At 35.0% G+C, this 24,284-nt stretch overlaps 3 protein-coding genes across 3 annotated transcripts; 1 reads left to right on the forward strand and 2 right to left on the reverse strand.

The window, feature by feature from the left end:
- Positions 1-1,030: 1,030 nt before the first annotated feature.
- LOC114530422 lies at positions 1,031-6,081 on the reverse strand. The gene is made up of 13 exons (XM_028552040.1): positions 5,992-6,081; positions 5,344-5,805; positions 5,114-5,263; positions 4,800-4,980; positions 4,510-4,667; positions 4,063-4,236; positions 3,525-3,894; positions 3,107-3,368; positions 2,844-3,040; positions 2,535-2,628; positions 1,809-2,384; positions 1,514-1,574; positions 1,031-1,284 (listed from the first exon to the last, which is right to left on the reverse strand). Exons 1-11 carry the CDS (start codon positions 6,079-6,081, stop codon positions 2,048-2,050), a joined length of 2,475 nt encoding a protein of 824 aa, XP_028407841.1. The 3' UTR covers positions 1,031-1,284; positions 1,514-1,574; positions 1,809-2,047.
- Positions 6,082-12,781: 6,700 nt separating this feature from the next.
- On the reverse strand, positions 12,782-14,092 carry LOC114530423. The gene has a single exon (XM_028552042.1). It carries the CDS (start codon positions 14,090-14,092, stop codon positions 12,782-12,784), a length of 1,311 nt encoding a protein of 436 aa, XP_028407843.1.
- Positions 14,093-14,544: 452 nt separating this feature from the next.
- Positions 14,545-19,285, forward strand: LOC114530438. The gene is made up of 5 exons (XM_028552053.1): positions 14,545-14,689; positions 15,525-15,565; positions 16,287-16,445; positions 17,057-17,246; positions 18,414-19,285. The coding sequence occupies exons 1-5, from the start codon at positions 14,647-14,649 to the stop codon at positions 19,181-19,183; spliced, it is 1,203 nt and encodes a 400-aa protein (XP_028407854.1). The 5' UTR covers positions 14,545-14,646; the 3' UTR covers positions 19,184-19,285.
- The last annotated feature ends 4,999 nt before the right edge of the window (positions 19,286-24,284 follow it).

Here is a 24,284-nt window from a genome sequence, read left to right on the forward strand (position 1 = left end):
AACAAGTAAACCCCTTAACCATATCACATAAAAATGAAGTAGAGTAATATTAATGCACCCTGAATTAAGTTCTATATAAAACTAAGCATGTAAGAACATTATTTAGAGCTACACGTTAGTTTAAACTGGTGATTTGTGTTTGAAAACAAATAATTAAACTATGAAAAACACGTCTAGCCCCTTAAGTAGCTTAGAAGAGTTCAGGCACACATGAAACTTCTGTAACTTATAAAGTGAAACAAGACAAGTATTTTGCTGGGCTAATCATTGATATAAGCTAAATGGTTCCATAGTTACAGTTAAAAAACATGTCTCACTGAACAAAACAGCTAAATTAATTAGATTCCCTACGTTGCCAGGTGAAAACTCTCTGTAACAAGTAAACCCCTTAACCATATGACATAAAAATGAAGTAGAGTAATATTAATGCACCCTGAATTAAGTTCTATATAAAACTAAGCATTGGAACATTATTTAGAGCTACACATTAGTTTAAAGTAGTGTTTTGTGTTTGAAAACAAATAATTAAACTATGAAAAAACACATCAAGCCCCCTTAAGTAAGTAATAACAGTTCAGGCACGCATGAAACTGCTGTAACTTATAAAGTCAAAAGAGACAAGTATTTTGCTGGGCTAATCATTGATATAAGCCAACTGGTTCCATACACTGTAAAAACTGATCGGTTAAAACAACCATTTTTTTTGGTTGCAACCAAGGTCAAATGGTCATTTTGACCAATTATTCAATGGGTTGCTAAAATTTGACCAATTAAATATGGTCACTTTGACCTCTACTTTATTGGTTGTTTTTTGACCAATTTATTGGGGGTTAATATAACCAACTGTTTATTGGTCATATAGCTAATTAAGTCAGAAAGGTTAAGAATGTTTATGTACATTTTTATTTGGGATTAATTTGACAGGGTTAAAGTATAAGGCCTAATTTGATAGGCCGAGTGGCTTTTGTCCAAGGGGCAAAAGATCAAACTTCACCTCTTTGCATCAAAAATTAGGAGGTACAACTTAAAACAGCTTTTAACAAATTTATTTTTTATCGTACAGCAATTCCAATTCATAAGGTGTGAGAGACTCAGTCCTCTCCAAAGTGCATGCTTCCTCTTCTTTATCTCCAAACTCTCGGACATCAACAACAGTGTCATCTGACTCGTATTCTTCTGCCACTTTCCTTTTTTTTTCTTTTTTTTCTTTTCTCTTTTTCTTTCTTTTCCTGCTGGTTTTCTTTTCTTCTTTCTTTTCTGCCTCAAACACCTTATCTGGATCATCTTAAATTTTATATGAATAAAAGATAAATTCCTAAATACCTCATTATACATGGTATCAAAACCGTACTTTCAGTTGACATTTTAATTATTAGAACATTTCAGTGAATATATATAGGGCATCTCATGAGGATATTTACTCAAACATGCATGGCATTATAGGAAACCACTGTGTTTTTAAGTACAAATAGAGAATATGCAAAACACAATTACACAAAATACGAATGTTCACCTTTTCGATCGCGTCTTTGTTTGACTAGTGCCTCATCTTTCTCTTGGCTTTCATGCCTAATCTATAAATCATTATAGAACAGAATTATAAATCGACTCTATGGCACAATTTTAATATACTTTAGTCTATACTCTATACTATAGAGACGGATCATCCGTCTCGACAAACTTGGCAAGCGAAAGGTATTTCGCCTTATAGTTCACCTGTTTATAAACTCGGGCGAATCAGACGGATCAAGACGAACTTCATGCGAAGTTAGTCTGAGCATTAATAATTCATGAGCGAGAACTGTTACCTCTTCAATATTTACTCGTTCCGCCATCTTGAGCACGTGGTGAATCATCACGTAGCCTGCATAGCCTGGCTGTACCAGCGAAAAAGAGGCCGTACCGGATATTTGAATTAAGCGTTGACGTTGTTAAATTCATCTTTTTGTGGAAACTATATTTACATTAATATCTATATTTACAGCAATATATATATTTACATTGACATAATTGCAATAATAATTTACAATAATATTTACAGTAAACCCTAAAGTGTTTGTGGGAGTTGATATCTTGGCATGACATATAGAATATCACTTTCGCAGGAAGATGCCTTTGTTGTATGCATGGGAAGGTACATCCTTAGCATTGTAGGCTGAAGTATAAATGCTTGTGCATTAGCATGCCTTTGAACTTCGTAGCAATGGAAATGGCATGAGAATTTAACTGTTATAAATCTCTCCAGAATAAAATAAATCTTGTCTACAGCAAGTACAAATATTTCTACAATTAATGCAAAAACTGGCAGATCATTATGCAGACTTTCAACATGCACCACAGCACCAACTCTGTATTCTGTGCCATGAACTGAAATTTTTCTTTGTCTAAAATATAAAAAAATAGTGTACATTTTATATACTATGATATTTTATATTTTTACAATGAACACCATACAACCATGATTGATTGTCACTCCATATGGGACATATTAACTAGGGATACTGGCATAAGATTATTTATTTATATATGCTTACATGTGCAGGACATTGGTGTCAGCTAGTGTCGGTTCCCTATCTTTTAATAATTGGAAATATTCACTGTCTCCTGCAACAACTTGTTTTCCAGACTCTAGAATAAATAAATTTAACCCATGCGATGTGAGAGAATTGTAACTTGGACATGTAAAGGGCTTTGCACACCAATGGATATGCAATTTGCCATGATTAAAAAAAGGGCTTGTTATCCCGCAATCATTTAGATGCATTAATTATGCCTCCTTCACTAGCTGTCAATGGTTTTACCAGAATATTTTAATAGTGTTAATAGTGTTAAAACTTAATTACCAATTTTAGGCTGCTTTGCAAGAGGGCTAGTATTGCCACCACATTGAACATTCATCAGATAACAGCTGCGTGTCTGATGGCGCTCTCCCAAGCTGAGAGCAACATTGGTAAAATTACCCATGTATGCAGCCAATCTTTTAAAGTACCGATGCTTTGCCTCATATCTCATGCACCAACTACGCACCATGGGTCCAAACCTTGAAAATTAGAAAAAAATTTTAATTTTCTGCCTAATTGTAAAGATCTCACAAAACTATACATACTTGTAAATATGTGCAGGATAGTGCACCAAATAGTGCATCTTTGGAATAAGAGGGCATCCAGGGTATATGTTGGTAAACAGCCATAAATATTCCTCAATATAACCTTCCAGGATGCTTAGGTCATCTTCGCTCACAACTGGTGAAAATATAATGTCAACAATCTTGAGCAGCAGCAAGAAATGCAGCCATCTTTCATCATCACCAGGAACTGAACTACCAATAATGAGGGGTAGAAATTTTCCCAAGCACCACATTTGTCCTGCTGTGTTCATATATGAAAAAAAGAATACCAATAAACATTTTCAATAAAAGCAATGGACCACAGTTTTTGATATGAGCAGCACAATATATATAGCTGTCACACTGGGCAAAAATACCAAGGAGGATAAGCCCAGAAACACACTCTTTAGTTTCTTACCTTTTTGCTTGAGATTGTGCGCTTCATTTTTCAGAGTTTGAACAGCAATTGGTGATGGCTTATTTCTGTCATTGAAATATCCATAGTCAAAACAGCGCATCCTTTCGTTTAACTGCTCAAGTGTAAGATACTTCTCTTTAAAAATATACTCTTTGAGCATTTCTTTACATTCATACTGAAGAACACCTTCCAGGATATCATGCATGGCATCACCAGGCAAGCCATCAACCACATGATAGTAACGTGAGTTACAAAGAACAGAGAGCCTGCAAACCCCATATGTTTTGCTGAGTCCTTGATCCTGTTCAATTAATTGGCATTGCCGGTTGTGGCCAGCTCTTGTGCGGAGGGTGAAATACTTTTCCATGAACTAAGAAAGAGACAAAAATCATACATAAAAGTTTTTCTGCCAAAATAATTTTGTGAAGAAATTTGGTCCAATTTCATGTGAGAATTAAGGTTTGGTTGATACAAGTTGATTTAAATATGTTTTGAGAGCAAGCAATTACCATCCTATAAATTTTTTAAAATGTATTACCTTGCACTTGATTTCCTGTGTGTTCCCCATGCATTGTCGACACTTCAGGTGTGCACCTGGTCCTTCTTTAAACCCTCCGATTAGTTGACAACCAAGATTATCTCCTGAAACCATTACAATTGTTCCAGCAAAGGACTGTGGCTCACCTTTAATAGTAAACTGGTAACCACCATCCTAGACATACAATATGAGATAATTAATATCTTTGATCAGAATAACACATAGAAATGCTCACTAACTATATATAATATGATAAATCCCTATAATTTCGATTTTGAATTTTAATAGTATTCCAGTTTAACTAGATATCCCATGTGATATTTTTACACAGTATATTAATTGGATTTATGGTAAACAATTAAATCAATCAAGAGATCTGGTGTGGCCTATATTCATGGGCATTGATTTAAAATTTAATCACAGTATAAATAGACTTGGAAAACTTACTTTTTCAAGATGCTCAAGATCATTCATAAAAGGATCTAACAAAGCATCAATACCATACTGCTTGATGACCGGTGTTGTGGCAATTAATAACAACTGAATTGAATCAAGTTGTGATCGGTACTTAGGGTCAATGTTGCCCAAAGTGTAGTAAACAACTCCTAAAAATAGTAATCATATATATATCGATCAGCATCTTTGTTGTAATTGGTTTATTCATTATCATTTCTACTACCAGTTGAATCAAGGTAACTAGGATATATAATGACTGAGTGTATTTCTCGCTCTTTTACCTAATTTGTGCTTCCCAGCCTTGCTTCCAAGAGGATTAGCAATTTCGACATCATCATAATACAGCATTAACTGAATAGCACTTGGATCAGAAGAGAACAATGGGTGGGTCTTGAATAAATGGCCATCACAAATGTCTTCAATCAGACCATTGCCATGCTGGCGTTGATGACCAGTCTGAACCTTTATATAAATATGCAATAAATTTGTCACTGAGCGAATTGCCGTATAGGTGTGTGTACCCAAGCTAACGGGTTTGAATTCTGCACTAGCTTTTAAGCTGATCACAAATTAAACCATAATTAATCAAATTTACCTCTTTAAGTATGAAGTCATTGTTGAGCATTTGCTCCAAAGACTCAAGAATTGGGACGTAAATTATTTCATCATCTTTTAGGACCTCTTTGAAGCTTGTTCCAGATCTTCTCTTTACAGAACTGTGGCCAACAGTAATACGCTGAGGTTGCTAAAAAAGAATTAAACACAATATTTCATAAATTTCATATACAATTATTACTTCTATAGCACTAAAGAATTCGCACTTACCACCAGTCCAAATTGACTTTTAAAGTATGCATTTTGTTTGTACTGTGTGGACACATGTTCAAAGGGATTTGAGATTGGATTATCCTCTTCAAAAAGTTGACATAATCCTGGAACTTCATCAAAATTAAGCCCAGCATTGATCAAGCAACTTTGTAAGCCACTCTTGAGAGCATTAACTGTACCTCGAACCAGCTCAGTTGAATCTTCAACAATATTGTCCACACACTTTTGTGTTAACAAGTTAGTTTCTTTGGTTTTCAAAATGAATTTTGCACTAAGATCTCTCATCGCTTGAACAGGGTTCTCTTGCACATTGTCGATTCCATTACAAAGTTCACCTCCACAATCTTGTATCGGTTGGTCTTGGAGATCTACATTTATATTCTCAATTTCTGGAGTGTTGGCTAACTTAAGATTTACGTCGCTATGCTTTCGTCTCAGATGGCTCTTATATGAGTTAATCTATGAGATACAAACATAAACATAATTTATTACAATAAGGTTAGAAAAGTCTGGCAAAGTTACTTAATCTACCTGAATTTTATTACCTAGAATGCATTTGTTCGGCTAATAGTTTTGATATAGCATATATTGATGCTTAGGAGAAGGAAGAGTAGAATATAAACTCGAATTCTGTATGTAACAAACCTTAGCGAAAGTGTGATGGCAGTCAGGTACTTCGCATATGAGATGTAACCTTGGATCGTTTCGATGAACTTGTGCGAGATGATGCTGCATTTCGAAAATACTCGTAGCAAAGAACGTTGAACATACTTGACAACGAAGCATGCTTGAAGGATTTGTTGTCAAAGCCAAAACCAGCAGTCACAGATATCGTAAATTTACAAAATTACATGCCAAATAATATTAAGAGCCAGTGAAGCCAGTGAAGTTTCCATGGAAACGCACGCTGTGGAAGCTTTTTTAAAAGCATATTAAAAATATATGCAGTGAATGCCATGACCCACTGAACTATATACATTTAAATTTAAATATAGCTCTGTGGGCTCACCAATGGCGCTGACCCTGATTAAACGCTATTGGTCGGTTGGTGGTCACATGACATGGAGCGCGTAATTTAAGTAACTTAAGTATTCAACGTGACAGCAACACCGGCATATATTTCAGATATCAAGAGCGCGTTTATAAAGCAATTCTCAAGCGAATCAAAATTTTTGTGATTATTTTTCTCAACTATGGCAATTTCCAAAGAATCTTCTTGCCAAGATGTAATCAATTTTTTAAAGAGCAACAATTTGAGCGATGTAGTGGCTGATTTTGAAGGTAAGTCTGTCTCGTAACTGGCGATATGATAAAGCGTTTTCGGTGTTAAAATTTGTTTGAAATTTTCACAAACAACATGTGAATTAGATTTACTGTTACGACTTTAGGCTTTTTCTGTTAGCACTTTAGAATATGTCTCGTTTGTTGTGTTAATTTTGCTGTTAATTACTGTTATATATTAAGAAATCGCTTCAACTATTGAACGATTAAACACTGGCGAATTCTGACACACATCTGGCACAACTTCCTGGCACACGTGTCGTTTGTTGTATTGCATAAATTATATCTGTTTCCCTTCGAAAAATTGAAACCTTTTATGGCTTATTTTATTTAAGCAAATGAAGTGGACGGAGAGGATTTTTTCGCCCTGGATGCGACCGATATATATCAAATGATACCTCGCTTCAAACTTCGGAAGAAGTTTCTCTCCCTCTGGGATGAAGTCACATCGCAGAACCCAAAACCGCAGAACCAGGTCAGATTATTACTCAAGATAATATTGTATGAAGATGATTGCCCTGTTGATAATTTTAATAGTTGATAGGATAAGTTGATAAGAGTATTTTTGTGATTTACAGAGTTGCAGCCCTAAGATCAATGACAATGAAATGCCCCCTATGGAAGTGGAACCAATGTTGTCAAGTCAGCCACTCAACATAGACCTGGATCTGAGTAGATGTTCAAATAATACCGCTTCAAATTCATGGTGCAGCAGTCCAGAGTCACCAGAGTATTCTGGAAAAAATTCTCAGGTCTCTTCCAAATGTGTTGCCAAGAAAACCCTAAATTTTGAACAAGAGACTACTAATTGCCAGGATGAATTAAGTGCAACAACATCAAAAAAGGTAAAATGTATCTGCTTTAGTTATGATGTAAAATGGATATATACCAGCAAAGTAAACTTCCCATTTAATTGTAAAGAAAAAGTATTAATTAAGTGCATGTGTTGACCAATTATTACTGCCATGAGAGATCTTTCCTAAATTTCTAACTGCATCTTTTTTATATAGATAACCCCACATTCATTGGAACCTGCATATGATTGGTTAAGCAAGTTTTGTTTGCCAACAAGGGTAAACTATAAATAGTGTTTTATTGTGGTATATGCATGTATCATAGTTCACGTTCACCTGAGTAATCTACAGTTGAAATTTAGTCAGCTAGCTACTAGCCACAAAACTTGATTTGTGAAAATGAGGATAACATTTTATGTATTAATTAATTTTTAGTGGGAACCAGCAGTTGAACAAGGATTAAAAAAAGGGGATTTAGTCCCGACTGAAAAGAGTGCCCTTGTCAGACAGCTTGTCTCCACAATATTGGCTCACACAGACTCACCAAACAGCCATGAAAGGAACCACATTTCTTTATTACTTGTACAGAAGTATCCATTTTTGAAAGGGACATTTGGTGCAGGACATGTATGTATATGTATGTATATATATGTATGTACATGCATGCAGATAATTCATTATTTTTAGGCATTATATGAGGCAGACCGGTTATAATTTATGTGGTGACAATATCTAATATATATATATATATATATATATATATATATATATATATATATTTATTTTATTTTTTTTTTGCAGCAATTTTGGGCTAAAAAGATCCAAGAAAGAGTTTTGAATTTAAGAAGACGTGCCTCAAGGAATGGAAAGAGGAAATCATTGGAAGCTGGAATTGTAATTCCTAAAGGCAAACCTGGTCGGAAGAAAACCAAGATTGCCCTGGCTTTGCCTTCATTACCTGAAGGCGAAACTGAAGATACTCTAGAAGAGCAGAGAAAACAATTGGTGAGAATGTTTAGTCAAGGCTCACAAGACCTACCAAAAATTAAGGTGTTGATGGACAACACCTTCCCAAAGCGAAGAAGAGATGTTGTGGTGCATGACGCACGTGTTTGGAAGATAGTGAAGGACTATCCATTTTTGAAATATGGGAAAGGTATAGAGGTAAGCAGCGTTTTGGTAAATTTTAATATGGAACATTACATTCACCATAATCCCTTTAACCCTCTTAAAATCAAATTTTGTTACATTTTTAGTTGAAAGCAGAATTAGGAAGAATTTTGGGAAAGCCAGAAATTATTAAAGATATGAGGGAAAGGTGGAATTTGAATAAGAAAAAGATGCTTGCAGCTCTCAGAAAGTTGAAGGGAAGGGAGATTCAAAATAATCTCGAAGCAATTGAAGATTGCACCGCGGAAGATGAGAAGGGTATGTATAACATTAATGGTATTATAGCCCTTGTGATATTATAGTTTTTATTTTAGAAGGCGCATATAAATATATATGTATTGTATTTCCAATTTTAGAAGTTGAAGACCAGTGCATATTGGCTTGTTTACCCCATGCACTGGGGGATAGACAGACCCATGAAAACAAGCCAGGCGAACTGTTCTGGGAGATTCTTGATGTAAGTTTTTGTTTTTTTCCTTGTTACTAAGTTTTTCTTCATGATATGGCAGTGACAATCCTGTAATGCTGTCTTCAGACTGTAATGCAATGTCACTGTGAAATGTGAATGTTTATATCACCCCATTCACAGCATTCAACTATATTGTCCATGTTTTAATTTGTTTTGGGTTTTTTTTTGCAAACAACAGGATGATGCAATGGGTGATGTAAATCAAAAGGTGTCAGAGTGCACATCCCCAAGACTTATTTCTACAGGGTCACTTGGTCAGCTGCATACCTTGCTACTGATTGCTGAAGGGATGCTTGTTACAAAGTTCAAGAGAGTTGGTATTCTCAATGGTGTTGTTTGTTTACTTGCAGCATATTATGCATTCAATGCTCAGTACCCACGTGGTAAAACTGGGCATAGCAAAAATGTGTTTGTATTTCTGGAGCACATCCTTTTAACTGAACAAAAGGTTGCCATGCCTGTAAATGTTGAACATTTCCTTGCAATGATGAAGTAGATGCTCTCATGTAAATAGTGTATATATATATATAGAATACCATGCCATGCAGCTTAATGTATATAAGTACTAATATGCTAATATTCTTAATTATTTGTAATTCTTCTTGCTATATCAATATATTTTTTATGATGTATATTCTTGTTGATTTGTTGTATTGGTGAAAACCTTGGAAAACATGGTCACTTGGATGCTTCTGCAAGAACCATTTAAAAATGGTCGTTTTAACCAATAGAATTAACCATTCTTTAATTGGTCATTTTAACCAGAAACAACTGGTCAATACAACCACAAAAATTGGTTGGTTTGACCATTTGTTAATTGTTAAAATGACCAATTAATAATTGGTTAATTTAATTGGTTAAAACGACCAATTTTAACTGGTTCTCTCAGATGCATCCAAGTGACCAATTTTTTTTGGTCATTTTGACCAATCAGTTTTTACAGTGTAGTTACAGTTAAAAAACATGTCTCACTGAACAAAACAGCTAAATTAATTAGATTCCCTACGTTGGCATGTGAAAACTCTCTGTAACAAGTAAACCACTTACCCAAATCACATAAAAATTACGTACAGTAATATTAATGCACCCTGAATTAAGTTCTAAGTAAAACTAAACACATAACAACATTATTTAGAACTACACATTAGTTTAAAGTAGTGTTTTGTGATTGAGAACAAATAATTAAACTATGAAAAACACATCTAGCCCCCTTAAGTAGCTAAGAAGAGTTCAGGCACACATGAAACTTCTGTAACTTATAAAGTGAAATAAGACAAGTATTTTACTGGGCTAATCATTGATATAAGCCAACTGGTTCAATAGTTAACTGAACAAAACAGCTAAATTAATTAGATTCCCTACGTTGCCAGGTGAAAACTCTCTGTAACAAGTAAACCCCTTAACCATATCACATAAAAATGAAGTAGAGTAATATTAATGCACCCTGAATTAAGTTCTATATAAAACTAAGCATGTAAGAACATTATTTAGAGCTACACGTTAGTTTAAACTGGTGATTTGTGTTTGAAAACAAATAATTAAACTATGAAAAACACATCTAGCCCCCTTAAGTAGCTTAGAAGAGTTCAGGGACACATGAAACTTCTGTAAGTTATAAAGTGAAACAAGACAAGTATTTTGCTAGGCTAATCATTGATATAAGCTAACTGCACTGTAAAAACAGATGGGTTAAAATGACCCAAAAAAGTGGGTCGTTTAGATGCGTCTGAGACAACCAGTTTAAATTGGTTGTTTTAACCAAAAAAAAAAATATTACTGGGTCAAAATGACCCATTAAAATCTAGTCGTTTTACCAATTACTTTTTGGGTTAAAATAACCCGAAGAAAACGGTCATTTGGATGCATCTGAAACAACCCGTTTAAAATGGTCGTTTTAACCAAATAAAGTATTGGCCAAAATGACTCATTCGCTTCTGGTCTATTTAACCAATTTTTTTTTAGTGAAAAGTACCGATTTAAACGGGTCGTCCCAGAAATAACCAAACCAAAGCATCAGAAAGAGACGCACTAAAGTCCTGAATAAAAACAATAACTCGTTAAATAACATTTAATGATGAGTACATAACAAGATTACAACACGAAAAAACCGTACATATATACTTAAATACACCCTATGAAAATTGTTCACTTGAGAGAAGCGATAAAATTTAAAAATTAAACGAAACTTACCGTAAGTTGAAGTTTGATTGTAATTCTATGAGTTATTGGACAAGGAAACTAAGGAGTCACGTGAGATATGCGCACGCAGATCGAGTGTTCAGTCTTTAACGCAGCGAGAGATTTCAATTTGTGAAACGTTTAGGGTGGGAAAAAACCAACCTCGACAGTAAAATTTCAACTTCGGGTGGGTGACTCCTTAGTTTCCTTGTCCAATAACTCATAGAATTACAATCAAACTTCAACTTACGGTAAGTTTCGTTTAATTTTTAAATTCTATTTTGTCATTGGGCTACGTCACTAAGGAGTCACATGAGATATTCAAAGCATGGAAATCTCGAGCATAATTTAAGCAACAGCCCAACACTTTAATTTCAAAATTTAAGAATAACAATGTCTAGCTTAATCACTATGTGACAAAGCAGAATTCAGCAGAGCTTGACCAAAATTGTTTTCCACTTAAAATGGTTTGTTGTAAAATTTATTGAATGTTGTGGCATTAGACCATCCAGCTGCTTGTAAAATGGTTTGCACATCCATGTTTGATCTTTTTGCTGCTGATGATGATGCAACTCTAGTACTATGTCCTGTAAAATTGTCAATTCCAGCTTGCTTTAGCACCTCTTTGAGCCACCGAGATATTGTGTCTGTTTTTACCCCTTTGTGTGGCTGTTGATAACTGATCAGCAGTTGACTGCACTTGCCTCTAAGATTCGTAGTTCTCGCAATATATTCTTTCAGGACCTTAACAGGACAGAGCTGTTCATTTGGTGTGAACGATTTCACAACTAATGGACCTTGGTGTTTTCCAGGTCGAGATGTTTTGAGTAACGTTGTAAAAAGGAAAGTGCATTCATTTTTTCCAAGTCTCATATTATCAAGTGATAATGCTTGCAAAGTTTGGCATCTTTGTGCAGATATCAGTGCAAGAAGCATGGTTAGTTTAAGTGTCAAATTCTTTAGAGTTAAACTTTCAACTGGATGCAAAATTTGTAGGAAATCAAGCACTATTTTTACATCCCAAATTTCTTGATGTTTTGGTAGAGTTGGTCTTGTTTCGTAAACTCCTTTCATAAATCGAGAAACAGAAGGATGGCTACCAAAGGGTACATTGTTTGATAATATAACTATAGATGACAGAGCACTCCTTGCTGTATTAATGCCACTGTAGCCTATACCTTCATCATATAACCTGCGTAAGAAATTGATGCCCTGTTCTACAGTTGGAGAAAAGAGATCAACTTTCCCTTCACTACAGTACAGTTTCCATTTTGACAAAGTACACTCATATTGTTTTCTTGTGCCTGATCTCCAGGAGGCTTCCATGATGTTGGTAGCTGTTGAAGAAAACCCTCGGTTTTCAAGTTGTTTCCGGATAAGTGACACATCAGTAAAGTCATTTTGTGATGAAGAGGGTGTCTTTCATCCGGGTTGCTGGGTAGATATAATGTTAAATTGTTTGATGGTAGAACTACTGGTCTTTGAATTAACATTTTCATTAGCACTGGCCACCAAGTCTGTGTGGGCCACTTGGGTACTAGGACTAGTCCTTCTGTTTTTCTTTCTGAATCTTCTTCAAGACCAGACCTATTATGCTAAATGGAGGAAAAGCATAAAACTTATAATTTCTCCATGACATATGAAAAGCATTCACTGCTAATGCCTCTGGGTCTGGATGATATGAGATGTATGGTTTGACCTGATAGTTAATACGAGAAGCAAACAGATCAATGTTTGGTGTGAAGTCAAGTTTTTCACACGCTTGTTGAAAAAACTTCTTATTAAGGGACCATTCCGTGTTACGCCTACACTTTCTGGATTCAAAATCAGCTTCAATATTTTCCTTTCCAGGAATACGGGCAACTGTGAGCCAAATATGGTTTGTGATACACCAATCCCAAATAGTTTTTACCAAATTGTTTAACTGAGCAGAATGGCTAGTGCCCATTTTATTAAGTATAACTTGAACTGTGGTGTTATCCACCAAGACTTGTATGTGTTTATCTGATACAAGCTCTTTGTATGCTTTTAGCCCTAAATACACAGCTAGCAGTTCAAGGTAATTTATATGATTATCTTTCTCAGTAATGGTCCAAAGGCCCCCGGTGGACAAATCATTCACTGCACACCCCCAACCTTGTTTTGAGGCATCTGTGCGAATTATAATTTGTGGTTCTGGCCTATGTATTTGATTGGCAGCTGTATCTATCGAGTTAACCCACCACTGCAGCTCCTCTCTAGCAAGTGGTGTCAACCTCATTAATGCATCGAAATTTTGGGCATTTTGTTTTAGGGCTTCTGTTTTTTCATGTTCTGTCAAACGAAAATGAAGTGGGCCATACATCACCCCCGGAAAACTGGATATTATGAGGCCTATCACTTGTGCAACCTTTCGAATAGAGGGCCTTTCACATAATAAGAGGTGCTGTACTGATGTCTTAAGCTTATTTGCTTTTTCAGGAGTAAGGGAGACTGTCATAGTAATGGAATTCAATAAAAATCCCAAAAATACTAGACTTTGTGTAGGCCTGAAGACAGATTTGTTTGGATGGGGTACAAACCCTAGATTGTCCAGGAGTTTGATGGTATCTATGACATTGGAAATGCATTCCTCATGATCATTTCCCATTAAAAAAAAGTCATCAATGTATGGTGATGACACATGCCCTTGTTGTCTTAATGAGGCGAACACTGGTTTCATTAGTTTAGTAAACTTCCTTGGACAGCAGGCTAGCCCATTAGGAAGGCATGTAAATTTATAAACAACACCATTCCAAACAAACTTCAAATATTTCTGATAATTTGGTGATACTTGAACAGAGTAATATGCATCTTTAAGATCTATCGATGCCATATAACAATTTTGTGTCATTAAATTTACTGCTGTCCAAATAGATTCCATTTTAAAATGCATATATAACACATTCTTATTTAGGTCTTTTAAATTTAATATTAACCTGTTTGAGCCATCTGGTTTGGGCCTAAGGAAAATTGGAGAGATGAATTCATCTTTTTCATGTATGGAATCAACAATGACCTGTTTGGCTAATAATTGTTGGATTTCTTGAGCAATTGCTCTATTTTCCTGCTCAGAAAATTTGTTAGTCTTGTAAGTCGTCTGTCGTGGTAGTGAAGTAAACTCAATTTTCTCCCCAGCAACAGTACATAAAACTTCTGGGTCAGAAGTAATATTTTGCCATTCATTCAGTTTTAATGGCAATTGACCTGCTTTAAACGTTTTTGTTTTGCACTTGAAATAATCGCAACATGAGCTCCACTTCTAAATTTATTATATCAATAAATTCTTAAACACATCCGAAATTACTAAAACAATAATTTCGCGACGCGTGGCCGAGTGCGCCCATTGGCGATACAGCCTGGTGATTAAATTAATGTAGCGCGAGCAAGATGGCGGAAAGCGAGGAATGCGCGGGAAGTTCACTGTGCGTGGGTAAGTTATCGTTTATTTGCATATTTGAATATTTTAGCATTATCATTTTAATTCCGCTGTTTGTATTTTAACGAGTGACAAAGCGAGATTGTGATATTAACTCAGCTTTCTGATATAAAACGTTGTTATTTTTAAGACAATAATGCATGGATTGATCATTGATGGCTATCCTCGGCGAAGTGTCAGAAAAGCCCATTTATTAACAGCTGATGATTTTATATAATTTAATATCGTTATTAGCATTCGTTTTAGTAGATAGAAGTTCAGTCTTAACGCAGAATGTCAGCACTTATATACTGTGTTCCGTGGTGCCAAGTGCAATTTTCGTGTAGTAACGCCACAGATTATATTTTTTATACGTTTATACCAATACCTCTGTGAATGACTGCCGATCAGAAATTTCAAATTTGTGGATGTTTAGCAAACATATGATCCTCTATTATGTATATACTGTTCCTTCCTAAGTTATCAATGACAATATAAATTATTTGACCATCAAATTTTTCTTAATTTACGGTTTCTGAATGTAATGGCAATTAATATATTAGATTAAGATTCCCTTGTTATTTGCAATTTAAGGGATAAGCAAAAGACAAATTACTGAAGAGCAATTAAGCTTAAAAATGTTACAGCTACTACCGAGCAATTAAGCTTAAAAATGTTACGGCTACTATGAACTTTTGTATATTTTGCATGCAAATGGAAAATAATTTCATAAATAACTTTATATATGATCCCTAAGACCCCAATAATCTTTTTTGAAGCAAAATGGTGAATCTACACTAATCGTTCATAACAAACTTATTTTCCACATTAAATATAAATGTTTTTTTAGATTCAATTACAGTCAACACCTGTCTTAAAAAAGGGATGAAAGTAAGTTTTTATTATGTTAATTTGCTACGACTGATGAAATCCAGCTAAGTGCCAAGCAAGTCTAGTATGCAACTGTACAGTGTGTGCAGTCTTTCTCAGATTTGCATTGGGTAAAATTGAGTATTACCCAATTTAAAATTACCCAAGTAAATTTACCATTGCCCCCAAAACCTATGTATGCATTATCAAGTTTATTGGCTTTTAAAATACATGCAGCTACTTATTGACTCTGTCTAACACAAGAGTATTTTACAAGATATGAACAAGAGTGGGGTTTTTTTCAAAATCATGATCAGACAGACTTAGGTTTTGATGAATTTAGCTGTAACAACTAAAGTACAATTAGGCATATCATTGAGCAATGCAAATTAGTGTGTTAAGTCACCTGCAACTGCCATTGGCATTCTTACCTGAAATGAAGTAATTCTTTACCACTCATGTTTCATATACAAGGGCTGTGATTTTATCTAATGACTAACAGCAAATGTTGTGTAAAACCATTTAGTGGCACGTGATTATTGTGCTCAGTTTGCCAACATTACCTGAAAATGAACAGTGTATTTTTATCAAATAGTTCTTAGGTAACATGCAGTTCCTTATTTGTAAGTTTTTAGCTAACCCAAAAATAAAATAAATAGATGTGGTATTTAAACCCCCTCTCTTACTACACTTGCCAACTAATTAAAATAAAAGAATCATAATTGAATTTATATATACCTAGAGATGCTCTGGGTGTGGACTGGAACAAGGGATTGCAAAAAAGGTTTGCAAGAACCAAGGTTGTTCTTTGAGGTTTCCAACAAAAGAGAAGAATTTGGATGCTTTAAAAAATATGAGCAATCCGAACATTACGCAACAAAGGAAGCACATGGAAAAACGAGTATGTTTACAGTACAGCGTCCAAGCTGGGATATCTCAAAGTATGATTTGAGTGCAATTTAGAATTTTTGCACAGTCATGTCCTGGAAGTGAAGCTGTGAAGAATGATTGTAGTGAGGATATTGCGTATGACGCACATGCAAAATAAGTTGAACAGCCAGTTTTATCGGTTTCACTTCCAAGAGTTTAGGAAGTTGTCACATGACTGTGCAGATCCTCTATTTTTTAGGGGCTGTTTACATGAGCCTGGTTACCCGAGATTCAACGAAGTGTGAGATTGTTATGAGGTATTGAAATAAGTCTTTATGAAACCAAACAAGCACATGATATTATGTTATATACTCATTTCAATGCCTCAATGTCGTCTCATGCTTCGTTAAATCCCGGCTAAGTGGGACCATGTAAACAGCCCCTTAGTGTCTCGAAGGCTATAAAAGGGTACGAATCCGAAGAACGAGTGATAATTGCAATTTCTCCTGTTGTTAAAAACTAATTCCACTGTAGTTATATCTAATCAAATTTGAACAATTTACATAGCTATACAGTATATAGTGTAGAGTATTATTGTGTTACTATATAAAGCAAAATCACATTTCGCTGTTTTTCATTTAGGCTGATATTCTGAACATCCACAACAACTGTGATATTGTCATTTTAATGCATCACAAGCATGGAAGTGGCGATACGTTAACTTTCTATGGAACGGAAGGAGCTGGAGTTTCTTTCATCGGAAACAAAAGTACCATAGAGACTTCCGAAGGTGGTCGAGTAGCACTCAATTTATTTAGAAAATTCATTGAAGGTAAATACGAAATGTTATGACGGACAAGCATATGTGCAATACAATATTATTCCTATTCTATTTGCTAGCACCTCACACCAAAGATAAAGTAAATTCAAAAATTCCTTGGCTTTGGAGCAAAAACTACATTGTCAGACAGCTTGTGATGAACAATGGTCCTCTTAGGTTATTTTGTGCATTTTTAATTTTTGCACCCCTTTCGAGTTTCCTGTGAAAGTCCTTAATACCGCCCGAGAGTGCCCGGGAGCAGCTGAGAGCCTGAGAGCGCCCGGGAGTACGCAAGGGTGAATAAATCTATGTGTGATTCCTTTTGAAGATTTTTGACTTCTTTTTTTCAACAAAAACAATGTTAAACATTTCTTCTAAATTTTCTTTCAACGTGGAAGAAAATGGATAGAAGGTCATTTCTATAAAATGGGTTGAAGGTAATTTCTGCGCCAAACTTAAGAGGCGAAAATGATGCTTTAAGAGACAAATTGCTGGTTAATTTAATGTGTTTTCCACCAAAATCACTGCATGGTTGTTAGAATATATAAACTGTTCATCATGCAAGTGATTTCACTACGTATGGTAGCCTTCCCAAATTGTGACAAATTTGTATTTGCATTTGTTTATTTGGTATTAATCAGGTCTTCGCTGTAGATAGTTATAATTTGTCAACATAAAGATTTAAGTGACGTTGTTGTATCTTGGGTATTTATGTTCGGTAACCACGAAGCTAAATTAAACTGGAAGTCAATCGCCAAGAAACAAAAAAACAATGTGTGTTACTCTAGTAGGTTACAGAAGTCAGAAGGGCAGATTTTCTATAGGCGACAACTTTTCAGAAGCTCACTCTGTCTACCAATTTCCGGCTTGTTTTTAGCCAACAAACTTTATATTTACAGAATTACTTTTTTGGGGACACCCTGTATACTATGTTATATTTAAAGTACAAACCAGTGCGTGACCATGCATTCAAATTGCAACAAAAGCTTCACTTCGATAGGGGGTACTTTTAGGGCGGACAGCGCCGGACACAACGTATAGTGCGCTGTTATAATCAACCAATCAACCATTCAAAATCTCCCTTTAGTTGCTAAGAGCCTAAGTATAATTAGTATATGTGCTTTTAACAGATGTTATTATTTTTACCTAAAATTTGGGGATATTTTCTATGTATTTTAGAGTATAAAGAAAAAGAAGGCTTGCAACAACTGCCTGAAAAACAGCAACAAGAACAACCACAGCAGCAGTCAGAAGAACAGCATCCACATGAACAACTTCCACATGAACAATTTCCACATGAACAACAAGAGCAACAACAACGACGACAAGAAGAAGAACAACAACAACAACAACCACCACCACAACATGACTGCCAACCAGAGGAAGAACAAACTACTCTCATGATGTCCAAAAAGCTGCAATGGAAAAGCCAGGTTCTCTCCAAGATTCTGGGTAAAAAAGAAGCAAATAATGTTCTCTATGGTGGAATGGTAGCTTCAGAGGAAAATGTTGAGGTTATCGATTTAACCTTAAATCAAAATGAAAGGTTAATTTTGTATCTTTCTTGTAAAAGTTATTTCGATCAAGATGCCTGGTGTGCTGTTGGTTCCAATATACAACATAGATTAGATGCCACTGGAATTATTCTTCCTGTTTACAATGCAACGAAAGACCCGTATTGGCTCTTCTATTTTCCTGGAAAGTTGGATATTGTAATGACTTCAAAATCTACTACAAAAATAACTGGCTTTTGGTTGGATAGTTGTGGTGCACAAAAACATGTGTACCAATTGATGTCAAATGAGACCAAAATATTTGGGAAAAATATTGTTAAAACTGAACATGGACCATTGTACTATATTTGTGATTCAAAGCTTTCCTCTGGTTCCATTTGGAAGATACCCCCAATTTTCAACGATACCATTATCGAAGTTTTGCCTTCACAATAAATGATGTCTGCAATACACATTTTCATGAAAGACAGTGTTTGATCGTGGCAAACAGGGACAAATATAGTACAATATACGAACATAACATCTCTATTGTTATTAAGTTATTAGCTTAAAGTTTCACAAAACTTTCTTTTTGCCGTACTTTTGTAGTATCTGTCACATACTTTACAAGAGAAAAAGTCAATGCATGCATGTGCGGAATTGTCCAATAATTTACATCCACAGTTCATAGAATTTGCACATGTTCTTTTGCAATAAAGCCTGAAGTCTTTAGGGAGAGGTTTGCATGAACTACCACCATTGCAAATGCATTTAAACTTAGGATAATTGAACAATGCACAAAAGCGAAAATAGGGACAAAGATATTGCAGGTAGTCAATTGCAAGCTTGCAGTCATCTATGTCTATATTATTCATGCATGTCTTATGCATATAAGAAGCAATAGTAGATTTACTTTTGTAACCATTCTTTCTTGCCACCAATCCCAATGCTATAACTTGGTAAGGGTACATTTTATGGACAAAGTATCTAACCATTTCTTTTAAAGAGTGCATTTCTTTTTTGCTATAGGATGTCTCATTTCTTTTTAGCTTTGACTTCAATTTAGGCAGAACTCCACCACCAGTACAACAATATTGCTCACTTGTGGTTTGTTTTCCCATTATGACATGTTTATCCCTTAGTGAGGTCTCACCCTTCAAATGTTGCCATGCTTTACCCAGTCTTCTTTGCATTTTATTGGAATTTTCTGTATTCACATGAGGTAGTATTGCTGGAGTGAGGGGGTTTTCTTTGATTATTTTCTTTTTAGTTACCTTGCTATCTGATTTGCATTTTTTAGCACATGGTAGTTTGTTGTAATCCTCCATTGAAATATTTTATGACACCTCTTCAGATGTGGTAACAATAACAGTGTTTTTTGACATAGTTTACAAGTCTCCTTCTTTCGGTATTTCATATGATTTGGTGTACCAGTCATTGTAGGTGGCAAAGGTAAATATCTGTGCATTTTTGCTGATAAAGTTGGGTGAATTCTTTTTAGATGTACATCTAGTCGTTTGAGATAACTCCCATATTTTTGGCAACTCTTTACTTTGCAAATTCCTCCTTTAGCCTGCAAAACACATTATAGAACAATTAAATGTAGATGAAAATTTATATCCATTTTGCATGCAATTATAGGCAAAAACTACAAATATAACACTAGATAATGGTGGTCATAAATATGAACTAAAAGGTTTGCAGAATGTATTATACGAAAGGCTATATCTAAAGCTCAATTTAAAAGATATATGAAAGCTCAATAATAAGCTAATTAAATGTTTCATTATCCATGCAATTACTCAGGGATTTCATTCAGTTTACTGAATAATGTGGGCAACAGGGCAAGACAACATTGCTCATTCCTGCTCACATCAATTGATTCAATACTGCAAGACCCTAGTCATTATTATAGATGTGTAACTAGATATTCAAATCTGTGTGTGAAGCTACTTCACACAACTTCTAATTGAAGGCAAAGAAGCCATAGTCCCCATAGATGTTGCTTCAATATAATATATAATTTATAGAACTCTCCTTTAGGGATATATCTTTTAATTCCCTGTGAATTCAATATTAAAGCAAAATTGACATTGTCCAATGAGGACAGAGCAATATTCAATATATATGCAAAGAACTGTGCATATTTTAATAAATAAGATATACGGCAATACAGAAACAACGACATCTTTATCTTATAGCTGTCTTTATAACAATCAATTTATAATTTGAAAAACTCACCATCTAAAAAATAAATAAAGTTTCACAGAGAAACAAATCAGGTATTACAAAACGACGAAGTTCACTTGGATTAATTTAGGCCGGCCAAGCAGTACCAAAATTAGAACTTCCAATTTCAGTGATAAAAATATTATATTTCCTTACATTTCCTTAAACTCAATATATAATAGAGCCTTTCGATAATTACGTCACAACATTACCGTTTTAAATGGATTTAAAGTTTTAGATGGATTTAAAGTTTTACTCTCACAAGCTACGTGGAAAGATGCAAAACATCCTTCTTCAAAACATGCATGAAAAATAATTTTTAATTTTGACCAATAAATGTGGAAATAAGTCGTAACATTAAAACGAGACTACCAGGCAACGACCAGCAGCCTCGTTCTTGTGTTACGGTTTATTTTCACACTTGTTTGCCAAAAAGAAGAATTGTTTTTCATGCATGTCTTGAAGAAGGATGTTTTGCATCTTTCGACATAGCTTGTGAGAGTAAAACTTGAAATACATCTCATTTAAGTTGGTTCTAAATTTAAAACGGTAATGTTGGGATTGGTAAAACGGTAATGTTGGGATGTAATTATCGAAAGGGTCTATTGGTTTCCCCCTTTTAACGTTAAGGCGGAAAAAATAAAGGCCTGACATTCAGGTTAGTTAACTAAGGGAAAAAACATTGGTTTTAATACACCCTAGTTTTACAACAGTTAAGCACCCTGTTACCGAAAGATAACACAAAAACGCACAAAACAGTAAATTAAGAACAAAAACGTGACAAATATGCGAATTTGTCAACATTGGTGTTACTGCATCATTGTTTTACAGCAGTTAGGGCACCCTGTTGCCACAATAAGACACAAAAACGCACAAAACAAACACATTAACAACAAAAACGTGTTAAATATGTGAATTTGTCGACATTGGTGTTACTACATCATAGTTTTACAGCACTTAGGCACCCTGTTACCAGAAGATGGTACAAATACGCACAAAACAGTAAATTGGGAACAAAAACGTCACAAATATGCGAATTTGTCAACATTGGTGTTACTACACCATAGTTTTACAGCACTTAGGCACCCTGTTACCAGATGATGGTACAAATACGCACAAAACAGTAAATTAGGAACAAAAACGTGACAAATATGCGAATTTGTCAACATTGGTGTTATTACACCATAGTTTTACAGCAGTTAAGCACCCTGTTACCAGAAGATGGTACAAATACGCACAAAACAGTAAATTGGGAACAAAAACGTCACAAATATGCGAATTTGTCAACATTGGTGTTACTACACCATAGTTTTACAGCACTTAGGCACCCTGTTACCACAAGATGACACAGAAACGCACAAAACAGTAAATTAAGAACAAAAACGTGACAAATATGCGAATTTGTCAACAGTGGTGTTACTACACCATAGTTTTACAGCAGTTAAGCACCCTGTTACCACAAGATGACACAGAAACGCACAAAACAGTAAATTGGGAACAAAAACGTCACAAATATGCGAATTTGTCAACATTGGTGTTACTACACCATAGTTTTACAGCAGTTAAGCACCCTGTTACCACAAAATGGTACAAATACGCACAAAACAGTAAATTAGGAACAAAAACGTGACAAATGTGCGATTTGTCGACATTGGTGTTACTACACCTAGTTTTACAGCAGTTAAGCACCCTGTTACCACAAGATGACACAAAAACGCACAAAACAGTAAATTGGGAACAAAAACGTCACAAATATGCGAATTTGTCAACATTGGTGTTACTACACCATAGTTTTACAGCAGTTAAGCACCCTGTTACCACAAAATGGTACAAATACGCACAAAACAGTAAATTAGGAACAAAAACGTGACAAATGTGCGATTTGTCAACATTGGTGTTACTACACCTAGTTTTACAGCAGTTAAGCACCCTGTTACCACAAGATGACACAAAACGCACAAAACAGTAAATTGGGAACAAAAACGTCACAAATATGCGAATTTGTCAACATTGGTGTTACTACACCATAGTTTTACAGCACTTAGGCACCCTGTTACCAGAAGATGGTACAAATACGCACAAAACAGTAAATTAGGAACAAAAACGTGACAAATATGCGAATTTGTCAACATTGGTGTTATTACACCATAGTTTTACAGCAGTTAAGCACCCTGTTACCAGAAGATGGTACAAATACGCACAAAACAGTAAATTGGGAACAAAAACGTCACAAATATGCGAATTTGTCAACATTGGTGTTACTACACCATAGTTTTACAGCACTTAGGCACCCTGTTACCAGAAGATGGTACAAATACGCACAAAACAGTAAATTAAGAACAAAAACGTGACAAATATGCGAATTTGTCAACAGTGGTGTTATTACACCATAGTTTTACAGCACTTAGCACCCTGTTACCAGAAGATGGTACAAATACGCACAAAACAGTAAATTAAGAACAAAAACGTGACAAATATGCGAATTTGTCAACATTGGTGTTACTACACCATAGTTTTACACAGTTAAGCACCCTGTTACCACAAGATAACACAAAAACGCACAAAACAGTAAATTAAGAACAAAAAAAACGTGACAAATAGCGAAATTTGCAAAAAAGGTGTTATTACCATAGTTTTACAGCAGTTAAGCACCCTGTTACCACAAGATGACACAAAACGCACAAAACAGTAAATTAGGAACAAAAACGTGTAAATATGCGAATTTGTCAACATTGGTGTTACTACACCATAGTTTTACAGCTTAGCACCCTGTTACCAAGATGGTACAAATACGCACAAAACAGTAAATTGGGAACAAAAACGTCACAAATATGCGAATTTGTCAACATTGGTGTTACTACACCATAGTTTTACAGCAGTTAGCACCCTGTTACCACAAGATACACAAAAACGCACAAAAAAGTAAATTAAGAACAAAAACGTGACAAATATGCGAATTTGTCAACATTGGTGTTACTACACCATAGTTTTACAGCAGTTAAGCACCCTGTTACCACAAGATGACACAAAACGCACAAAACAGTAAATTAAGAACAAAAACGTGACAAATATGCGAATTTGTCGACATTGGTGTTATACCCAAGTTTTACAGCAGTTACACCCTTTACACAAATGGCAAAACGCACAAAACAATAAATTAACAACAAAAACGTGTTAAATATGCGAATTTGTCAACATTGGTGTTACTCATCATGTTTTACAGCAGTTAGCACCCTGTTACCAATAGACACAAAACGCACAAAACAAAATTAACAACAAAAACGTGAAATATGCGAATTTGTCGACATTGGTGTTACTACATCATAGT

Source organism: Dendronephthya gigantea, unplaced genomic scaffold, assembly GCF_004324835.1.
Source record: "Dendronephthya gigantea isolate DGI-Jeju-01 unplaced genomic scaffold, DenGig_1.0 000062F, whole genome shotgun sequence".
Classification (NCBI taxonomy): Eukaryota; Metazoa; Cnidaria; class Anthozoa; order Malacalcyonacea; family Nephtheidae; genus Dendronephthya; species Dendronephthya gigantea.

What these genes read in the sequence shown, in the direction of transcription:
- LOC114530422 (XM_028552040.1), bottom strand. Translation starts at nt 6,081, where the DNA reads ATGCAGCATCATCTCGCACAAGTTCATCGAAACGATCCAAGGTTACAT. An exon ending in TATCCTGCACATATTTACAA is followed by an intron (nt 3,041 to 3,106) that starts GTATGTATAGTT and finishes CTAATTTTCAAG; the next exon opens with GTTTGGACCCATGGTGCGTA. An exon ending in GACACCAATGTCCTGCACAT is followed by an intron (nt 2,385 to 2,534) that starts GTAAGCATATAT and finishes TTTATATTTTAG; the next exon opens with ACAAAGAAAAATTTCAGTTC.
- LOC114530423 (XM_028552042.1), bottom strand. Translation starts at nt 14,092, where the DNA reads ATGGCATCGATAGATCTTAAAGATGCATATTACTCTGTTCAAGTATCA.
- LOC114530438 (XM_028552053.1), top strand. Translation starts at nt 14,647, where the DNA reads ATGGCGGAAAGCGAGGAATGCGCGGGAAGTTCACTGTGCGTGG. An exon ending in GTCTTAAAAAAGGGATGAAA is followed by an intron (nt 15,566 to 16,286) that starts GTAAGTTTTTAT and finishes ATATATACCTAG; the next exon opens with AGATGCTCTGGGTGTGGACT. An exon ending in GGAAGCACATGGAAAAACGA is followed by an intron (nt 16,446 to 17,056) that starts GTATGTTTACAG and finishes TTTTTCATTTAG; the next exon opens with GCTGATATTCTGAACATCCA.